General features: G+C 37.6%; 1 protein-coding gene across 4 annotated transcripts in view; it reads left to right on the top strand.

Moving 5' to 3' along the window:
• LRP1B (LDL receptor related protein 1B) overlaps positions 1-20,007 on the top strand; it is a 622,229-nt gene that overhangs the window by 582,497 nt on the left and 19,725 nt on the right. For all 4 annotated transcript variants that reach the window (XM_064435270.1, XM_064435269.1, XM_064435266.1 and 1 more), the window contains exons 83-86: positions 4,888-5,052; positions 13,350-13,511; positions 17,549-17,723; positions 18,342-18,446. In XM_064435270.1, the coding sequence (XP_064291340.1) occupies positions 4,888-5,052; positions 13,350-13,511; positions 17,549-17,723; positions 18,342-18,446 (607 nt within the window). The remainder of the gene's footprint in view (positions 1-4,887; positions 5,053-13,349; positions 13,512-17,548; positions 17,724-18,341; positions 18,447-20,007) is intronic.

Genomic DNA, 20,007 nt, shown 5'->3' with positions numbered 1-20,007 from the left:
GGTCATGTGAGAAGCTTTTTACTCTTAGAAATTAATAGCAGTTGTGGATATCAAGAACTTGTAGGGTTGAACTGTACTTTTTGAATAATATATAATTCAAGTTACAATAGAAAATAGTAGGATCTTGAATAATCATAATATTTTTAATCCATTTGAGTGTTTTTTAAGTCTTTTTAAATGCAATAAGGAAACTACTGGTAGATTCCCATGACTTGGCAGAGCCAAAATGGGACAGCCATCTCCATTTCAATTCAGTTTCTTCTCAGTCTGTCTCACATAAAGGTTGGTGACTGCAAGGTAATCTCAGTCTTGCTCTGCTCCTTGCGCTACATCCCAAAAAGTGACTCAGATTCTTGTTCAATGGATTGCTCTGTTTGTTCTTTTTTAATTTTTTTATTTTTTATTTAATCAGAAGAAAATTAGCTATGTCCTAAAATTCTGCATGCTGCTCCTCCTGGCTTGGTCCATTGTTTTTTTTTTTTTTTTTCTTCATGAGGCATACATGAGGGATGTTAAATATTGACTCCTCAGTGGCTTTCTGTAGGACTGAATCCAGATTGTCTCAGACAGCTGTTTCCCCAGTACCTCAAGCAACTGAGGAGAAACAGCTTCTGGGTTTGATCTGGAGTTTTCAAGCTGGAGTCATTACAACATATGGGTGTGTTGCATAATTGAGAATGTTTTATTATAACAGAGTGAGTACAAGTTCCAGTGTTTTATGAGATAAGCTTCCATCTCATTTCTCCCTAGATGATTGTGACTGACAGACCAGATTCTTTTGGGGTTTATTTATTGACTGAAACAGGCTGGACTTCTTCAGTTTAGAAGCTACCCTTTAATTTTCCTACAGGATAGAGCAGAGTACCGCACCTCATTTTCCTAAAAGAGACCCCTGCATTTGCATCCATTGGGTTTCTTGTGTCTAATTGTCTGTAGCACAATGAAGCTAAAAATGTACCCAGAGGATGAAAATGGAGAGAATTGCACTGGAGGAAGACATTGAGTCCCACAGCTGAAAGAGCAGGAGTAATGAAAACTTCCAAGAGTTCCCTGTTCTGGAGCCTCACACTTATCACTTTCCTCTTAAGAGGGGAGCATTTCTGTTCTTTTTGGTTGAATGGAAAGCCTGAGGAAAGAATTCCAAAGAGTCGGAACTGTTGTTTCTTCTGAATAGAGATGAAACATTTATTATGTTGCTTCCCTCAGCACATCTCAGTGGGGACTTGCCCACTGCATTGCAGGCAGAGAAGGTGCTTTGGCTGGGGTTGGAAAGGTTCATTCCTGTGTTCCTTCTTTTTCAACCCCGAAGTCTGCCTCAGGGAGGAGGAGCTACAGCACTTTGGTCCATACTATCTTCCTGTGGGTTCTGCTGCTTTTCCAGACTTCTTAGATTTCAGAAAAACAAGGGTTACAAAGAAATCTGCTTCTGGTTTGGAAAAAAAAAAGTCTCTTTACAGCATTTCTTCTGTATTTACAAAGGGGTCCTTGTTGGGAGGTTGTTTCCCAGTGCAGAAGAGAATGGATGCCAGTTAGATTTTCACACTCTGCATTCTTTTCTTAGCCATTCTCTTCCTTTCAAAATTGTAAAGAAAACAGATGTTTTAAAAGGAAAAAAAGTGAAGGGAAAACAAAGAGGAGCATCTGTCTTACAGCCTTCAGACAAAATTTGGGGAGAACAACTTGTTCTGATACTTTTCAGCATATGGCAGATTGGCAGGTGTGGTACAACTCTCATCTGAAGGAAGATTTATAGAACCTCACCTCAACATTATAACTCTGCTCTCTGTCTTTATTAGGTGCATTCAGCTCGGTAAAGGATGAGCTACATCTTTGTCCAAGGGAGAGCCAAGAGCAAAGAACTTTCTTCCCCATGGGATGAGTTTTTCCCACTGTGGTGGAAACTGTTTTTGTCCCAAAGAATGTCAGTCCCGAACCTTGTGCTGTATAACATCATCTCCCCATTTAACTTGCCTAGTCCAGAAATTCTCCAAAAGGAGAAAATAGCAAAAAAGGTGCATTTTTTTCTCAAGAAAGAATAGAGTTGTTAGAGAAATGCCAATAAAAGGTGTGTCTTGTGTAAGTGAGGGAGAGGAATGGAATATCAAAAAATTGAAGAAGTGAAAGAAAAAAATACCAGCAAAGCTTTGATTTGCTGTTTTATCAGTGTTTCTTCTTTGTAAGATTTCAGCTTTGCTTCCAGTAAAAGGGAAGAATCAATGATGAAGCTGATAAGACAAAGTCTATTAATGTTTGTGTCAAACAATTTCAGTGGGAAGAAAATCGTAAGAGAAATGGCAAATCAAAATTGTTTGATTATGTATTAAAGATGTTAAGATTGAAATAGGCAAAACAAGGCAGCAGAAGACTAAATATCCAGATTAGGGGAGAATATATAAAATTACATGATCTGTAATCCTTTTTTTATTTCATGTTAGAGAGATTCAGTGGCTAGACTGGAGGTAGGATAACAAGTGAAATTATATACCTCTGTCATTTCAGAAGTGAAAGGAGCAGCTGAGAGAGGTTTAAGTCTGGGTTTAGCAAGCTCAGAGCAGCACTGATGACTGGAGTTAGAAACTTTTCTGCTTTTGTCTTTTTAACAAGTTTGTTCCAAGGGTGGGTACTTGCTAGACCTGTTCCCGCTTCTTCTTTCTGAGGTTTTTATTCAGTAATTCCAATTAATTGTATTCAGCTTTTTCTACCAATTCTTCAATATTTTCTCCTGTATTCCTTTTCTTCTTGTCTTCTCCTAGAGAACCATTCTGCTCATGTTTCCCACACAAAGGCAGGCATGTCATCCCCTTTTTGTACTCAGTTGATGTGAATCAGTGTAATTTGTTTCTTGTATTTACCTCCAGACAACAAAGCAGCAGCATTAAAGCCCATATATTGTTCAAGTCTAATACACTATTTTAAAACTGCCTTTTCCATTGCATCTTTCAGTCCTCTTTCTCAGCTTATTGAAAGTCCAAAATTGCTGTATTACCATTTCTCCGTTCCATATTAGAGTTGTACTGAAACTCTTGAATTTGAAATGTTTCATAGAGAACAAAATCAGTAGTAATTTCCATTTTCTCTCCCAAATTTTATATCCTAATTTTGTGGAATTGCTCTAAAAGAGGAATAGAACATGTTTTTAATGCACTATCAGAAAGGTTCATAAAAATGAGCAGTTGTCTGTACGTCACTGTTATTTATTCTGTTTTTCCCAAGTTCTGCTCCATAAACTCATGACTAATGATAAGTAAAACAGATAAGATAAGCAAAACAAAAATAGACCTTCTCTCCAATAAGATATGCTACATTATCCATTCAAACAACTTCTGTAATGAGTAACTGAGGAACGGTTCATGGAACATCAAAGGATTTAATGAACCACCCAAATTAATAAAACACTGAAGCATCCTCAAACTCCCAAATACAAAGTAGCTTTCTTACAGCAATTGTATATATACAGGGTGGATACTAAAAAAATCAAATGAAAACAGGATTTCATATTTTTATTGTAAAATCATGAAATTATGAGGCACCAGTCAGTCTGGAAATTAAAGATTTGCTGCCTAGTTGCAGCTTAATTTTAGAAAGCTACAGGTATCTGAAAGATGACAGTTTCCAGAAGCTTTGTTTAAATAGGTTTTTTCTCAGGTTTTGTATCAACATTCCTAAACTCTACACTTGCAGAACAATGTTTCTTTAAAACTCAAAGGTGGTGCTGTGCCTGTGCCGTGCCAGTCAATGTTAGACCTCAACCAGAAAGGGACAAACAGGAACTTTGGCTTTTTTTCATTACTTGTCTGAATAAAGCAGATAAATTCAGCAACACTCCTGCAGTGGATGTATTATTGAAAAGTTCTTGGTTCTTGTGGCATCTCTCTTGTTTAAAACCACGTTGGCTAAATTCCTGGATTACTTAGGAAGCAGTCTGGCTTCACAGAATTGTTTTGCTACGTGACAAATGAAGTCTCACTGCTGAAAGTGTGATTTGGGCTGGAAAGGTGCTTTTCTGCTTCTTTAGGATTGCAGTTGATTGTGTGTTTGAGCATTGTATGTGTGTTTACCTATAATTAATTTGCTGTTGTTATCATTGAGTGATTTTGTACCTTGTTCATTGAAATTAATAGAGGTTTACTGTTCAAAGTGTTTCGAGGAGAGGCACGACTCTAAGTACAAAAGATCTTTATATGAAGAGTGAATCTGGCCTCATCAGAGTTTGTGTCCCCTTATGCCTCATCACTAAGAGGGTGGCACTGCTACCATAAGAAATGTGATTGTAGAGCAGCAGGCAGGTTCCCTTTCAGGGATTTTACAGTCTGAGCAGAGAAAAATAAATTAGCAGAAAATATTAATTAGGAGTAACAAGTTTGTATGCAAATAACAGGAGAAATGACAGGCTACATAATTTCCTTTTAAATATTTTGGACAAGGCTTAGTTAAGAAGGATGTTAGTTAGCAGAGAGTGTGGAAGAGAATCAAAAAAAGGTAACAAAAAGGGGCTTGAAGTCACAAGAAAATGACTGAAGTTTTCCAAGGTCTCCCAGATGAAACCAGCCTTCAATTTTCCAATTCTCAAACTAGGAATTCTAATTTCAAACAAGAGTTCATACTATCATTATTCACTAAGATCCTAGGGGGGCCAACCTCTCTGTGTGCCATGTGAAAGTTCCCACCAGCCCTACAGCTCCTGGCAGCCTTGCCAGGGTTTATGGTCCCCAGATTGTGGGGTTTTTCTGTCACTGGGCAAACAGGAGGCACAGTTTACTTTCTCCATTCTGAAAAGTGGTATTCTGCCCCTCACTGACAGAGATCCGTGGCTGAGTTTGAGGCAAGGCTCTGTTTTGCCATTTCACGGAGCTGGGGTTGTTGAAGCTGTGTGTGTTCTTGCTGCAGATGACAGCTGTAAATTAACCTGTGAGAACGGAGGGAAGTGCATCATAAATGAGAAGGGGGATGCCCGGTGCCACTGCTGGCCAAGCTACTCTGGTGAAAGGTGTGAAACCAACCACTGCTACAACTACTGCCAGAACGGAGGAACCTGTGGGGCCTCTCTCCTTGGTAAGGATTTCTGAACAGCTCTATCTTGCTGTTGTACCTGCATTAAATGCTTGAATTTGTTCCCTTTAATTGTTTTCTTTTTCTCTTTATTTGCTTTGTCTGTACTTAATATACAAAAAAATAGCAGCATATTCCCCACGTATTCTTTGTAATCAATAGGGATTTTCATTCACTTATCTGGGTGTTTGAGCACAGTTAAAATCTATATCAGAAAAGGAAGAATAGAAGTAAATATTCAATGTAATGACACGTGTTGTGGTGTAGCAGTGGAATTGTAAAGCAAAATGTCCAGTCAAACTACATCTACAAGTCCAGACATTTTCTTCTTTACATTTATATCAATTCATGCCCTAAATTTATATGTGCATACACAGAGATATTTGCTTAAATACCTGACCTCAATCCTTTACCTTTGTCCTACTGGAGTTCACCAAACAGGAATTTTACTCACCTAATTCTCAGGAAGACTTTGTAGATGAGAACTCAGATCCTTCTTTTCCCTGAAGGAATCTGAAATTACATCTCGCGGGTTCAGGGGGTTTATCCTGTTAAAAAGCAGGAATTTGACAATTGGTCTTTGTCCCTAACACATAAGCTTTTGTATCTGGTCTAATGTTTGAGCTGGAGTGGAAAAGTGTAAAAAGAAGTCCTCTAAAATGTAGCAATTCTGTGAGAAAAGAGAAGTAGAACTCTATTTTCTGCTTCAAGGAATATTTAAATACTCAAAATACAAGAGCTGGAGAAGAGTTTGCTGCTTCTTTCTCAGAAGCTTTTATCTGCCTAAGATGCTGTGAATCATTTTCTCCTGTGTGATGAAGTGGCCACCACCCTCTGAAAAAAGTCCAGGCACCTGACCTTGAGAAATTTGTGACTGCTCATCACAGATTCCTCCCTGTAATGCAGAATTATGCATCTGAGTCTCTGTGGCAGAGAGGGCTTAGATTGTAAAGATTTCCATTACATTCCTTACTAATTAACCTATGTAAGCCTGTGTAATTTGCTAATTTAGCTCCACTTGCTGGCTTCTCTGGAGCCTCCTCCCATTGACTGAGGCGTGGTGGCAAAATTCCAAATAAAGGCAAGTCTAGTAATTTATTCTTTCAGTTCTGAGTCATTGAGGGTTAATAATGTTGTTCATAATAATGACTAAATATCAGAAAATGAGAATTACTCGTACTGGAAGTTGATGAATTAGACTTTAAACTGCTCCTAACAGCTGATGGAACTACTGGCACAAGTGATAAGCAGCGATTTTTATCAATGTGGTGAGATCAATAAATGCTAAGTGAGGACGTGCGAGTGAGTGGAAGTGATGGTTTGAATGGTGTGCAGAGCTTCCTCATCATCTGAAGAGAGGATGTTTATTCCCACATTTTTACATGTCTGGCATCTAATTGATTTTTTGTGGGGTTAAAAGGCTTAATAAAATTAATAACTTGGCTCCTGGAACTGAGCTCTGTTGTGAGTCCTGCAGAGACCCCAGGGTTTTATGTAATCCTTTTTTTTTGGCAGTAGCCACAGGGCTCACTCACCTCCAGCAGCTTGTTTTCCCTCTCCCAGGCAGCTCACACTTGCTGTGCTCACACAGCTATGCTATCGCATGGATATTTTTAATTTTCATTTTCCTGCTAAATCCAGCCTCTGAAATCTCTCAGCCTTGCTAAAACAATTAGTGCAGCGAGTTTTGCCACCAGTGTGTAGAGGCAAGATATGAGCAGGGTCTACAGTACACTTTGTTGAATTCTTAACATGGGCCTGAGAAGGGAAGGAATCAGCCTGGGAAGGGCAGAAATCAGCATAGGGATGAAGGAACCAGGCTGGGGAGGGCAGGAATCAGCCTGGGGAGGGCAGGTATCAGCCTGATGCTTGGTCCCAAATTACCAAAGTAGGCCTTTAAGAGCTGAGATGAGCACAGAGCTGGTTCTGATGGCTGTACCTGTGCACACCCACTGATAGGAGTATTCTTCTACTGTGCTGGCTCCCTTTAGTTTCATCAAATTTTTAACAGCCATATTTCAAGTTAACCAGATGTCCTACCTGCCATTTCCAATTCATGAGGGTAGCTGTGCCTTGGAGCCCACACCATAACTTTCCTGTGCTGGAAATGTGGAAAAAAGACCTTGTATCTTTCTAAATCACAGTGACTCCATCCAATATTCCAGATAAAATGTTCAGGTTGATGTGCATCTCATCTTCCTTGCATGCCTAGCCCCTGGACCTGGTAAATATTCTATTAAGAGGAAATCTCTATTTCTTATCAGGCTGTATTTCTTATCTCTATCAGTCCATAAATCATGGGGTATTGAAACAAACCAGCATGCCAGTGAGATGCCCCTTATTACAATTTAATCTAGCCCATGATGTACTAAGGCTGTTACATGTTTTACAGAGAGAAGTTACACTTGTCTCCCCAAAATCATTGAAAAATGTAATTAAAGCAAGAAAGCTTAATTCCTCAAGGGTTTTTGCAGCAACCATTTTGTCTTTCCGGTTGGATACACAGCCCTTGAATAGGGCAGGACACGTTTATCTGCAGGGCATGGACAAGCCCCTTGCACTTGGACAGAGGATGTGAGATCCAGACCAGACTTCTTGTCTCAGCCTTCCAGGCAAAGCTGAGCTGCTGTGCCAGGCTCATGTGAGAGTTGTTAGTCTGTCCTTACTTTAGTCTTGCACATTTCTACACGTAGGAATGAAAATTTCCTTTATCACCAGGAATTGTTCAGTTTCTCATTAATGGTTTTAGAACTTCAGCATTACATTTTGCCTAGATTGGTAGTTTGTCCTACCAGGTTGGTCTGTCTGACAGCAATAGAATCATAGAATCATTCAGACTGGAAAAGACCTCTGAGGCTGAGTCCAGCCTTTAACCCAGCTCTGCCCGTGCCCCACTAAAACAGATCTACAAGTGGCACATCCTTCAAATCCCCATGTTCCAATAGATACATTGCAAACTGATTTTGGTAAAGAACTCCCTCAATCTCTGTGAAGTATAAGATTGCTATTTTAAAATTAAGTCAGCTCGGTATCATTTGACTTTGATCTGCTGTGCTGTTGCTGTCTGTGCTCACAAACTCCTCCTCAACAAGCAGGAGTCATCCTTCTGATCCATTATACATCTGACTCATCAAATTGACCTGCTAAACTCATGCAATCAAGTTGTACATGTTTTCCCAACTTTGCCTTTTCTTCAAGTGTATTTTTGTTCAAAATGATGTTCAAAATGATGACAATTTTTCCTCTGGAAGTTGCAGAAGCCCTATGTGTACCAGTGCCAATCTAAACCCATCTGCAAAATATAAATGACCTGTTATCATTTCAAAATACAAATGACCTGTGATCATTTCAGCTTGCTTGACCCCCTCTTTCTTGGAGGCTTGAATTGCCCTGTCAAACAGCTTTGATGCAGTCGATCTCACAAGTGTCATTTTGTACACGTGGCCTCTGGAGAACTTAGGGGCTGCCAGCAGATTTAGCCTCATGAGATGATGCTTCCAAAGTGTCCCCACAGCTGGAAGCTTCCCCAGAGTCAAGGAATTTCCTTACTGAACATTTCTGGTTCAAACAATGGGGACATTTCCTGGGAATGAACCTTGCTTCATATTCTGATCTAAATAAAATAATGCAGCATACAAATACTCTTGTGCTGAATGTGTGTGTTCCAGCGAATGTGTAAATCCTCTTCTCTTTCCCTACCTAATATAGAATAGTAATGTGATAACTAATTAAGTAAATTGCAGAGTATTACTAATTTTTTTAAACATGATTGTGCTAAATCTTTGCTGGATGTGTTAAGTTGTAGAACCTCATTATCTGCACACAAATGTTAATTTGTTAAACAAATCCCACTGGCAATTCAGGGATTATTCACTGTTGGCTTACTTACTGCTAAGCCTTTTGGCAAATTCCTATGTGAATGTTATATAGCCAGAGATTGGAGCAGCTTTAATTAAAATTTATAAGTTTACGACAGTTGTATTGAACTACAATAATTGAACAAAGAAAATGTCATCAGTTAATTAAAAGTACACATCTGAGACATGTAATTAAAAGTTTGGGTGTAATAATGAACACTTTCCAGTAAGCCAAATTAATGGGAATTTGGGCAAAAAAGTCACCATAAAACACACTTTGTTTCTCCATGTAGTTTAAAGTAAAAATATTTCAGGAATAGTTTGCTGATTGTCTAAGGTATGTCTAATCATACAGAATTTGGATGTTTGTTTCAAAATGAGTGAAAAAAGATTGTCTTTCCTTTAAATGAAAATGTATGAAATATTCTGAAAGAATCATTGTGTATGAAGCAGACATTATTTTGTATCTTATTTTATGAGCAAAACAAGGTGATGTGGTGCCTACTGAAAACAGCCAGTGAAGAACCTGTTTTGCTGATGCCACATGAGTCCCAGGAGTTTCCCATGGTGTTCTCACCAGGACAGGGGCTGAAGGAAGCATGAGGGTGGTGTTTCCCTGGAGCTGGTCCCAGCAGAACCACCAGCACTGGAAAAAGCAGTCCCTGAGACTCCTCAGAGATATTTAGAAATTGTTCTTTTCTCCTTTCCAATAACACGGAGAGACTCTGTATCTGTTGGGATAGATCCCAATCAGCTCACCTACTAATTATCTTCAATAATGCAGCTTCTCTCCACTCCTATTGTTTCAGTAAAGCTAATTATGGTTCATCAGCCACACAGAAATGAATATTGTGATTCCCACAGACTGCTGATAACAACTCCCAAGGACATGATATTGCTTATAGAAAGCTCATGTAGAGCCACTTCCTTTTCTTAACTAGTGACAGCAAGTTAAATATTGAAATTAATTGTGCATATTCACACATAACACAACGTATGTTCAAAACACAAATTTCTTGTAGTGAATTTACCAGTGAATGGAAGAAAGAAATAGTGTAAGTTTTTGGTGAAGACATTCACCTGGATGATCTCAGTTTTCAAGACTTGCAGAAAGCTTAAAAGATAATGCTATTGACCTAGGTTTTAATTATTTTTAATTTTTTTAAACTTTATTTGGTCATTGAAAATGCAGAGTATTTCTCTGTTGCTTAGGCAATATAGTGAATGAAAATTTATCGCCTTAGAATTCTTTGCAAAGAAAATTTATCGCCTTAGAATCCTTGCAAAATATATATGAATATAAGCTTAAGATATATGAATGAATTCCCAAAAGAAGTCACCCACATATTACAAAGCAAGTAAACCAAGATATTTCTGAAATTTTTGAAGTTTATTTGAAAAGTTATTATATAGACAAAGTTATTATGTAGCAAATTAAATTGACAAACCAGGAGAAGCTACAGCCTCTGTATCCAAACATAATTGAACATTGAAAAAATTTAATCCCTGGATAATTTTTTTTTTTTTCAATGATTTATTTTTTGTAAGAAAAGGTGAAACTACATTTCATTTCTATGTCAAAAATTTCATCTATTTTTTCATATCCTACTGCCAAAAATAACTTACGTCTTAGACTCACCAGAATAGATCTTCCTTTATTCTACTAAATTCCATTCTGCATTTGAAGCAGTTTAGCATTCCATAAGCCACTTTCCATGTGAATATTTTTCTACATGCTAAAGTTTTGTGAATCTTTCTGTGGTGATGAGGGTCAAGAATTCAGAGGGAGTTTTAATTCTGTGTCTGTAGAGTTCTAATCCTGAGATTTCTTGGTCAGAGAAGGTGCTGGAGCTCTCTGTGCATGAGCTCATCCTGCAGTTTCTGCTAGCTGGGTTATGTGACATCTTGGTTACATTACTGTTTCCTTTGTAAACATAAATTTATGTTCTGATTCCGTGATACAAAACCTTATGGGATTGTTTGGCATTGTTTAATGCTGCTGTTTTGTTAAACTGTTCTTGGAACCATTTTTTTTTTGTATCAGAAATAATTTATGAGAATAAGGCAAATGAAAATGTCATTATTAGTATTATTTCTGGTGTCAACAGTCTGTGTATAAATAGGCAATGGACTGTTAACATTACTGAAAGTCATGTTAAATTGAGTGACAAAAATGGGGTTTAGGCTATACTGTATTAAATTTTCATTTAGCTGTCAGCGGTTTGGCATATTTATAAGTCTACTTTAGTAAAGAACAGAATAATCTTTTCTATAAACTAGAAAAATATCATTGTCTCATCCTTTTAACAGATAGAGGAGTATTTATAATGTAAATGATTTCAGACCTCCAGATCAAGGTTCTATCATTATTTTATCCTTTTTTTTTTCTTTTTTTTTTTTCTTTTTTTTTACTGAAACACTGCTTCAGATGAAGGATTATGTGAAACCCCCTGTCTTGGGGGCAGAAATTTAAATACATCTGTATACATGGGGAAAAACAAGTGGAATCTGTGCTAACATCTGAGTTCAACATCTTTGATTTAATGTTTAGATCACAGGGGACAGATATGAATAACCAGGCTGATGCATATTAAAGGAGTTGGAGCTATTTTTAGGTCAATGGTTTTGTTCCTGCTGTACTCATTAGAGAAAGAGACTAACTGATCTCATGGCCCTTAGGATGATTTGCAAAACACTTTAAATTAGCATAGCTTAAAATAGAAAATACAGAAAAGAATTACATGAAGTGTGTCGTGTTAGAAGGGTGAGACATGAAGGAAAAAGATTGAATAAATCATTCTGCATGAGTCAGACAGAGGAGACAAAATGAGGGTACTTCAGTTGCATTGAAAAATTCTCCAAGGAATTTGATATTAAATGATTGCACAGGATTAAAAGAAAAGCAGACCAGAAGAAAAATCAAATTGTGGGGTTTGTGGAATACTCAGTTTAATCTTAATTGCTCAATAACACAGCCAGCTAAGTGGAGAAGAAAGCCCACCAAGGTAAGCAGGGTTGCACATCTCCGAGTTTCAGATGCAGCTGTGGTGAGCATCAGGAGGCAAGTGGGAAAGTGGATACATTGTGTTGTCAATGGTAAAATCTGAGAGGTTATTTTTCCTATTTATGCCTGTAATTCCAGTCCAGTGATTCTGCATCACACATGTAGTTAATAAGCACCAAATCATGAAATGTTTTGGGTTGGAAGGAACCTTAATGCTCATCTTATTCCAATCCATCCTGTCTGCCCTTTTATTTCAGAAGGGTCCTCAGGTCTTGCTTAATTTTCATCTCTTTCCTTCCCAGGAAGCCAGGAAAAATAAAAGCATTAAACTTTGTTCTCCGTGAATTTGGGAAAATCCTTAAAGCTGAATGAAAGCAAAGAGGATGGTGGGGGAAAAATAATGTCTTGCAAGAGATAATCAAGAATGAGAATAGTTTATTAGGAAGTGAGAAGGGAGATGGCTGGTTGGACACATCAGGTCATTTGCCTGAAGATTATAAATGAGATAAAAAAGCAAAGTCAGGAGATGGAAAAACATTAATGGGATCTAGAAGATTTTTTAAAGAAGATAACCCTTAAGAAAATAAGATGAGAAAGTAGAAGGGTTTAATAAAACAGTGGAATGGTAACAAAGCTATAAATCCTTTAGACATGAGATTTAGATAAGGAAAAAAAATGGGAAAACTACAATAGAGAAGAATCATAGGGGGAAAATGCATTGGGTTTTAAAGCCTATTTTAAAATCCTTTGAGAAGAAGCTGTAGACTAGGAGTTCATTGTGTGCAAATGTTCATCCCCAAGTGTTAGCTGCTTTTCAGACATTGAATATTGGTGTTACAGGCATCTTTGGTCTGACGCCAGACAGCAATTTTTGTGTAACAGTCTTCATTATCTGAGAGGGGTGGCACAACAAACAGGCACAGAGACTTGTGGTTTATTAAAAATTGTTCTGTAAAGTATAGCTATTAGTGCATTACTAAATATTTGTTTTCATGTGATTATATCTCAGGGTTTGTAGATTTGAGAATAATGTAGTGCACTCTCCAGAGATACCAATGGTGATCACACAGTTTTCCTATGCAACAGGAGGAACCCAGGATGGCAGGATGACTTGAAGATTTCAGTCATATCTTGAATTCCTGCTTAAGACCACGTTTGAAATTATTGTATATTTTTAAATAATGACTTATTTTCTCATAAAGGAGTCGATTTTACATGCAGAAGCATAAAAATGTACAGATGCAGTTTTTGAGTTTCCATAACTCTATATAGTTTTTCAAAGGTTCTGCATTCAAGCAATGTTTGCAAAGCCACGTTCCAGTTGGGCTGGAACATTGAAACCTCCTACTCTTGCAATAAACCTGTGCTGCGAAATTGCTGATTATTGCTTCAATTTGTATTTATTTTTATCATAAAATAGCTTTCCCTGTTTTGGACAGGCCGGCCGACCTGCAGCTGCGCTCTGGGTTTTACGGGGCCGCGCTGCAACCAGACCGTGTGCGAGCGCTTCTGCCAGAACGGGGGCACCTGCAGTGTCACTGCTGGCAACCAGCCCTTCTGCACCTGCCTGCCCGAGTACACAGGAGACAGGTGCCAGTACTGTAAGTAATCTCCACAAATTATCCCATCTGGGGTTGTAGGAAAAGCTCCACGCAATGGAAGGTTAAAGCCCGCGTGGGTGATTTTTTTTTTTTTGCGGTGTTGTTAAATTTGGCCTCGGATTATTCATGCTGGTGTATTCAGGTGATCTTTGAGCAGATTTCTCCCCTTCTACATGGCTGAAGAAAGAGCTTTTTTGGGAATGATTTATTGTTTTTTTCATGAATAAGCCATAGAGTGGAGCGGTACAAGACAGATGACTTTGTCAGTAGCCATGAGATAATTGTGTTAAAATCTTCTACTACAACTTGTCATGTGTTTTGTTATGCTGGTAATGAATTGACACAGTTGGTTAAAGAAGCTTCTGGTGTCCCTAATCTTTGCAGACAAAAAAGTCTTTTAAATTGGTCCTTTCCCTTTGTTTTCTGTTTCTAACCCCAGCAAGCAACACTTTGAGGATAGCTTAGAGTTTCACAATGCTATATTCATTCAGCTTACTTAAAGATCACCCTGAATATGATTTCTGCCCCATCCTGATGTTGGAATTGTAAAGAATTTCTGGATGTTACTCTTGTTTAAATCTCAGGTCTTAGGTTCTATCTTTTGTGTCTGCATTTCTCCCTGTTTTTTTATTCCACTGACCCATCAGTCTCTTCTCATTTAGATAGTTTTCTGAAGGTTTCCATGCCCTTAGAAAGGCTCTACTCACTTTCTACAACTTCCTCTAATTTTTCACTTCTTTAACAGAAGAATAAGAAAAGTAGATTATCAACCAATAAGCATTTTGCTCTTACTTCATTTATATTACTTTTCTTGCCATGCTTTTGTTTTCTTTCACCATTATCTCTTTTCAGTAACCCAAGCCATTTGAACAAAATCTTGAATTTCTTCATTTGGTCACTCATTTAAAAACGAGTCTGTCTTCCCTATGTCTTTTCAAAATGATGACTCACAAGCAACCTTCCTTAAGTTAGAACCAATTATTTTACTGAGATATGACTGATGTTTTTTAATCATCTCCTTTTTTCTGCTCCTGCTTTTATTTGACTGTAACATTCTAAAGGCAAGGACTGTCATAGCCTAGTAAGACTGTCATAGTGCTTGTCATAGAACATTAAATGTGAAAGCCATCATCACTTATATACCTTCAGTGAATTTGTTGAAGAAGGCTTGATTTAAGAAAAAAAGGGATGGGAAATTAGCTGTTATAAAGGACTGGTTTAGAATTATCTACAATATAAAAAAAGCATTTAGTTTTAGAGAAAGGTCTGTCAGACAAGGAAAGGGATAGTGTGTATCTTAAATGGGATTTGTACTGAAGTAAACTGAATATATTTCCAGTTGGGAGACTATGAAATAAATTGAAACCTTTGAATGGAAAACCAGCAGTAATTGTGATTCTCTCCCCCTTGGTATTAAACAAACTGCATGAATCCACAAATAAGTATCTGCAAACACAATTGGGTATTTGAAAATAGTATAGCACATAAATCATGCACAGACAGACACACAGATTAAGGAAAAATATTTACTTGAGGCTTACCCAAAACCAAACAAATTGTTTCTAGTTGAATGCTTCTGCAAACATCTTTTTTTTTTTTTTTTTTTTTTTTAAGAGAATTAATTTAAATGTAAATTCAGGAATTTAGGGGTACTTTTTAAACAGTGCTTATTATCAGATTTGGCTTATCTGGGAAACTGCCACAATACAGAGACTCGAAGACGTTATAAAATACAAAATAAAATTAAGCTTTTGCTGATTTAAAACTTAAGTCTTTTGGGGGAAAAAAAAGTATCACAATCTTTTAGAGTATTTTTTGCTGCCCAATAAGTTTTGTGATATTATAGCAGTCTACAGTTAATAATATGAATATAGAGCCATATCTGGGTTTTCTTTTGTTTTATTCACACATGTGGATGATCTTTTGCTTTTTAAATTACCTTCACTTTTTATGCCAGTTGGAATACTTTAATATGGCATTATTACAAAGATTGGTTGCCTCCCAGATATCTTTTTCAGTCTGTCCTTGCTGTGATTGAAGGTAGTTCATATGCAAAGGATGACACGTGAATGTGTGTAGGTATTTTACTCCTGCTCGGAAGCTTAAAATATTATTAGTAGGGTTTTATGGCAGGGAGAAGACATTTGCTTGCAGTATTACCAGCTTGCAAAGACCTCATTTTCCCCACACTTATCGTCTCCAATTACCCAATGCAGAGTTTCTCCTGTGATTAGTTCACATAAGGACTAATAACCTAAATGAGCGCTCCGTGTCAAGGCACTGGCATGGCTGAAATAAATTTAAGTGACTGAATTTACATAGAATTCTACTAACACTGTGCATGTTATTAAATACACATAAATCTGATGCATTTGAATGTAGCTCCCTGTTTTAAATTCCAGAAAAAGACACACAGAGTAGCTAAAGTTCATTTCTTGTATCATTTAAGGCCCAAACTACCTAAAAAATAGGAAACATTTGCAGTTACAATCATTCAAAGTGGATACAGTGATCCCACAAGCTGTGACTTTTTCTGCAACTGAAATCCCTTTTTTTTGAGAAAAAAGAAATAATTTTGTGTCATTTCAACCCAAATGTAGCATAAACATTTTAGATACTGCAGATGACTATAGATGTTTGTGCCTGAAATCAATCCTAAAAACTAATAATTGTTTTGACATATGACATTCCTACTCCTACGCATTTGTGTTTTTCAGTTTTGGATTTTTTTAAAATCATAATGTACACGCAAACATATGCCCCTTGCACTGCTCTTACATAAAATCACTCTCAGTATTAGCTTTCAAACTGCAGTAGTTTTTGTTCCAAAAACAGGCCCCCTGCTGCAAATTGCCATTCCATACCTGGAAACAGGGGAACAAGAAACAATCAACAACTTCATTTAGCATTTTTTAAGCCGCTCTTGTTGCTAATTCCTTAAGCAGCTGAGCCTACAGCCTGCACAGACAGTGGAGACATAAAATGAATATTCAAACAGAAATAACTCCTCCAACAGCCCTGATCTGTCCCTCAGCAAAACTCTTCCAGCAGTACTCACTTCTTGGAGAGGAGGAAAAACAGCACAGAGTAACATTGGCAAAATGTGTTTCTGACTTTGAGATACCCCCACAGGTGATGCCCAGAGAAGCTGTGGCTGCCCATCCCTGGAGGTGTTCAGGGCCAGCTTGGATGAGGCTTGGAGCAGCCTGGGATAGTGGAAGGTGTCCCTGCCCATTAAAGAGCATAAATGATTACTTTAAAGCAAAAAAACAAACCGTGAAATAAAGTTGTAACTACCACGTAAATAAAAATTAACCAAAATGTTAAGATACCAGTATATTGTAGCCCTTGGAAGCCTCTTCAGTTAGGCAATTTGCTTTTTTAAAAGGGATGAAAACTGAGACAGTTACTGGTGATTTTGAAGAGTCAAACAATACACTCCTTGAAATCTCAATCCTATTGGTATTTAAACAGTTAAATACCATAATGGGGTCTTGCACAGTCTGTGAAGCTTATGCATGTTTGTAGTACTTTGTAGAACTTATGGATTATGTCTTTATATATTATTATTAGAACTTCATAAAATTTTAATATGTGGATAAATGAAAATAAAACTTAATTATTTCAAAATATCGTTTCAATTTCAGTTTAGCATAATGCTGTTAATGGTAATGTGAATGTATCAGAAGATTTTTATTCAGCCAACGTCCCATTAAATACATTAACATTGCTCTGCTTTTCTCATCAAGAGTCTTTATGTTATATGGAATGATGCTATAAATGGTTAGACAACTAGAAAGGAAAAAAAACCCGTCTTATTAGTTTATACTTCCATTTCACTTCCCAAGATTACATTGTTAATATATTATATATCTCTTTATGGGGTATTCTCGATTCCTGTGGTTGCCAGTGAGTCACCAGCTTCAGTTTCCATTTTGTTTTTATTACAGTACCTGTTAAAACATGAAAGAAATGTATTATTTAATTCTATAATGCTCCTTAACGTCTTTTAGTAATTAGGTCAGGTGTTGTTTCAGATGTTTGCCACCACTACTGCGTGAACTCCGAGTCGTGCACGATTTCCGACGACGGCCGCGTGGAATGCGTCTGCCCCGCGCGCTTCGAGGGCCCCAAGTGCGAGGTGGACAAGTGCACCCGCTGCCACGGGGGACACTGCATCACAAACAAGGGCAGCAGTGATGTAGTGTGCAAGTGAGTGTGTGTGGGGGAGAGGTTTTGCTCCAAATCCTACGTTTAACAGCAGTTCGCTGCGTTGTTCTTTACCCGTCTCGCGCCGTAGCTTGCTCCTGGAGCGGTCATGTCACATCAGTGCCTCTGTGTGGCTCCTGCTCATACCAAACCCATGGCTCCTGGCTTTCAAAACCAACTCATGGAGCACTCCTCGCTGGAGGAAACAGAATGTAGTAGGAGACTGAATGGTTTTTCACTTGGAAACATTGAAATTAATCAAGTTAGCAATGGAGTTCTTCTATACTGTTGAAATGTCTTCATTGTTCTTCACTGTTGAAAATTCTGCATTATCTGTGACAGTGATAGAGACATAATAACTAGTGTTGGAGGCATAGGTAACATGTGCTGCTCTATTACTAAGTGTTTTGTATTATAATAGTTTATTTTCATTAAAAGAAAGATAAAATATATTTTGTGCAAAAATCTCATTGTCTGTGCTAGCTTTTCAAACCAGAAACCTAGAATTCTTTCAATCAGTAGATCTTATAATAATATATTTAAAAACTGAGTTTACAACTAAATGCTCCGAGTTACTGAAATACTGATTACACTTTGCTTTTCTTTTTTTAACCATGGCAGTTGCACCAATGGAAAAATTGCCTCCACCTGTCAGCTGTGTGATGGCTACTGCTACAATGGTGGCACCTGTCAGCTGGACCCAGAGACAAATATACCTGTCTGTCTGTGAGTATCCTGCATCCTGCAGATCACTAAAATGCCTGTGTGACAACAAATATTACAATTATTGTGCATGTGTCTGCATTTTTGGTCTCTCTAGGATGAATAATGTGCTGGTTGCAGTTTCAGCTTACAGTATTTTTTTTCTAGCTATTTGTGTAACCTCATACTTTGCATACCTTTTTGCAAAATGTGTGTTGAATTTTAGAACTAAGGGCTCTATTGTGAATACATATAGATACAAAGATATATCTTTGGAGACTTATAGTAATTTTAGATCTGTTCAGGCATTTTTTTCTGGAATGGAAACTCAAGATTGCCTGTCCTGTTTCTCAGAGGTGGATTAAGTCTTTTTTCCTACAGAGATGGTCAGATTTGAAGGCAAAACCCTTCTCCTGGTAGCTAGAGAATGGGAAAAATCATGTCAGTGTTATTTCCCTTAAGGAGATATGCTCATGTATTTCATATTTCTGCCCTAACCTTCCCACTGCCCAGAGTATTGTGGCTGTTCTGGGGTGAGGTTGTGCTCCCTCCTGTGTCATGGTCAAGAGAGTGATTCAGGGTGCTTTTATTAAGCTCAGACATAAAATGCAAAAGAAATATGTGTTTTGTGGCTTAGAAGTGAAATACTGTTACAAGCAGAAAAGCCTACATTCTACTCCTTTCTTGAGAGCTATGGTGTATCTTCTTTTTCAGATGCTCAATACAAAATACTGTAGTCACTGTAGCAAGAAATTAATTTCTTTCCTGCTCTCCGTTACTCTGAGCTACCTAGTCACACTCTTTTTATTATTATTTTTTTTAATTTATTTTCTTAAAATATTCATTTCACAATGATCTCCTGCTTCTCCAAACAACCTGGAGCTCAGAGCATCCTCCAGGCTGGAGGAGAGAGGTGTTGGAAGACAGAATTGGACATGAGTGTCTCATTCCCTGGGTGACATGAGCAAATGGTTGCCCAAAGGAATCTGTCACCACAATTTTGTAAATAAAGATGCAGTCATTCCTTCATTTTGTTGATGCAGGTGATCTTGAAAGAGAGTTTTATTTGGACTCTCAAAGGAGTTTCATAAATGCCTAGATCTCATTAGTCTGACCAGTGGAAGAGACATGCCAAGGGTTCCTCCCTGTGAGACCTGAAGCACTTCTGCTTGAGAAAAAGGACACACAATTGTAGTGGCACTACCATTGAAAAATTGTCAATGTATGTTTGCAGGTTTGGGGCTGAAGACAATGCAATTTAGTTTTGCATCGTAGCCCTTATTCATTTGGAAATACTTTAGGTGTTTATTTTTCTCTGTTGTTATTATTTTTACCTGTTTTTACCATTTTGCCTGTTTTTTGTGCCTCCTTAAATGTTTTTAGTTGAGGACTAGAGACTGATAAATCCTGAGAAAAGGAGAGTATCTATACTCTCATAGCATACTCTCATCATAGCTATGATATGTAAGGCCCAAATATGCTGACTAAGCCTGGTAATTCATTTGCTTAAACACCTAGAATGGCTATTTGGGAAGCTTGCGACTTTTCATTAATTTTTTTCTTATAAAACTCTCATATTCTTTCT

This window comes from Passer domesticus, chromosome 10, assembly GCF_036417665.1.
Source record: "Passer domesticus isolate bPasDom1 chromosome 10, bPasDom1.hap1, whole genome shotgun sequence".
Classification (NCBI taxonomy): domain Eukaryota; kingdom Metazoa; phylum Chordata; class Aves; order Passeriformes; family Passeridae; genus Passer; species Passer domesticus.
Note: the sequence above shows the minus strand (reverse complement) of the source record. Positions and strands in the feature narration are given on the sequence as shown.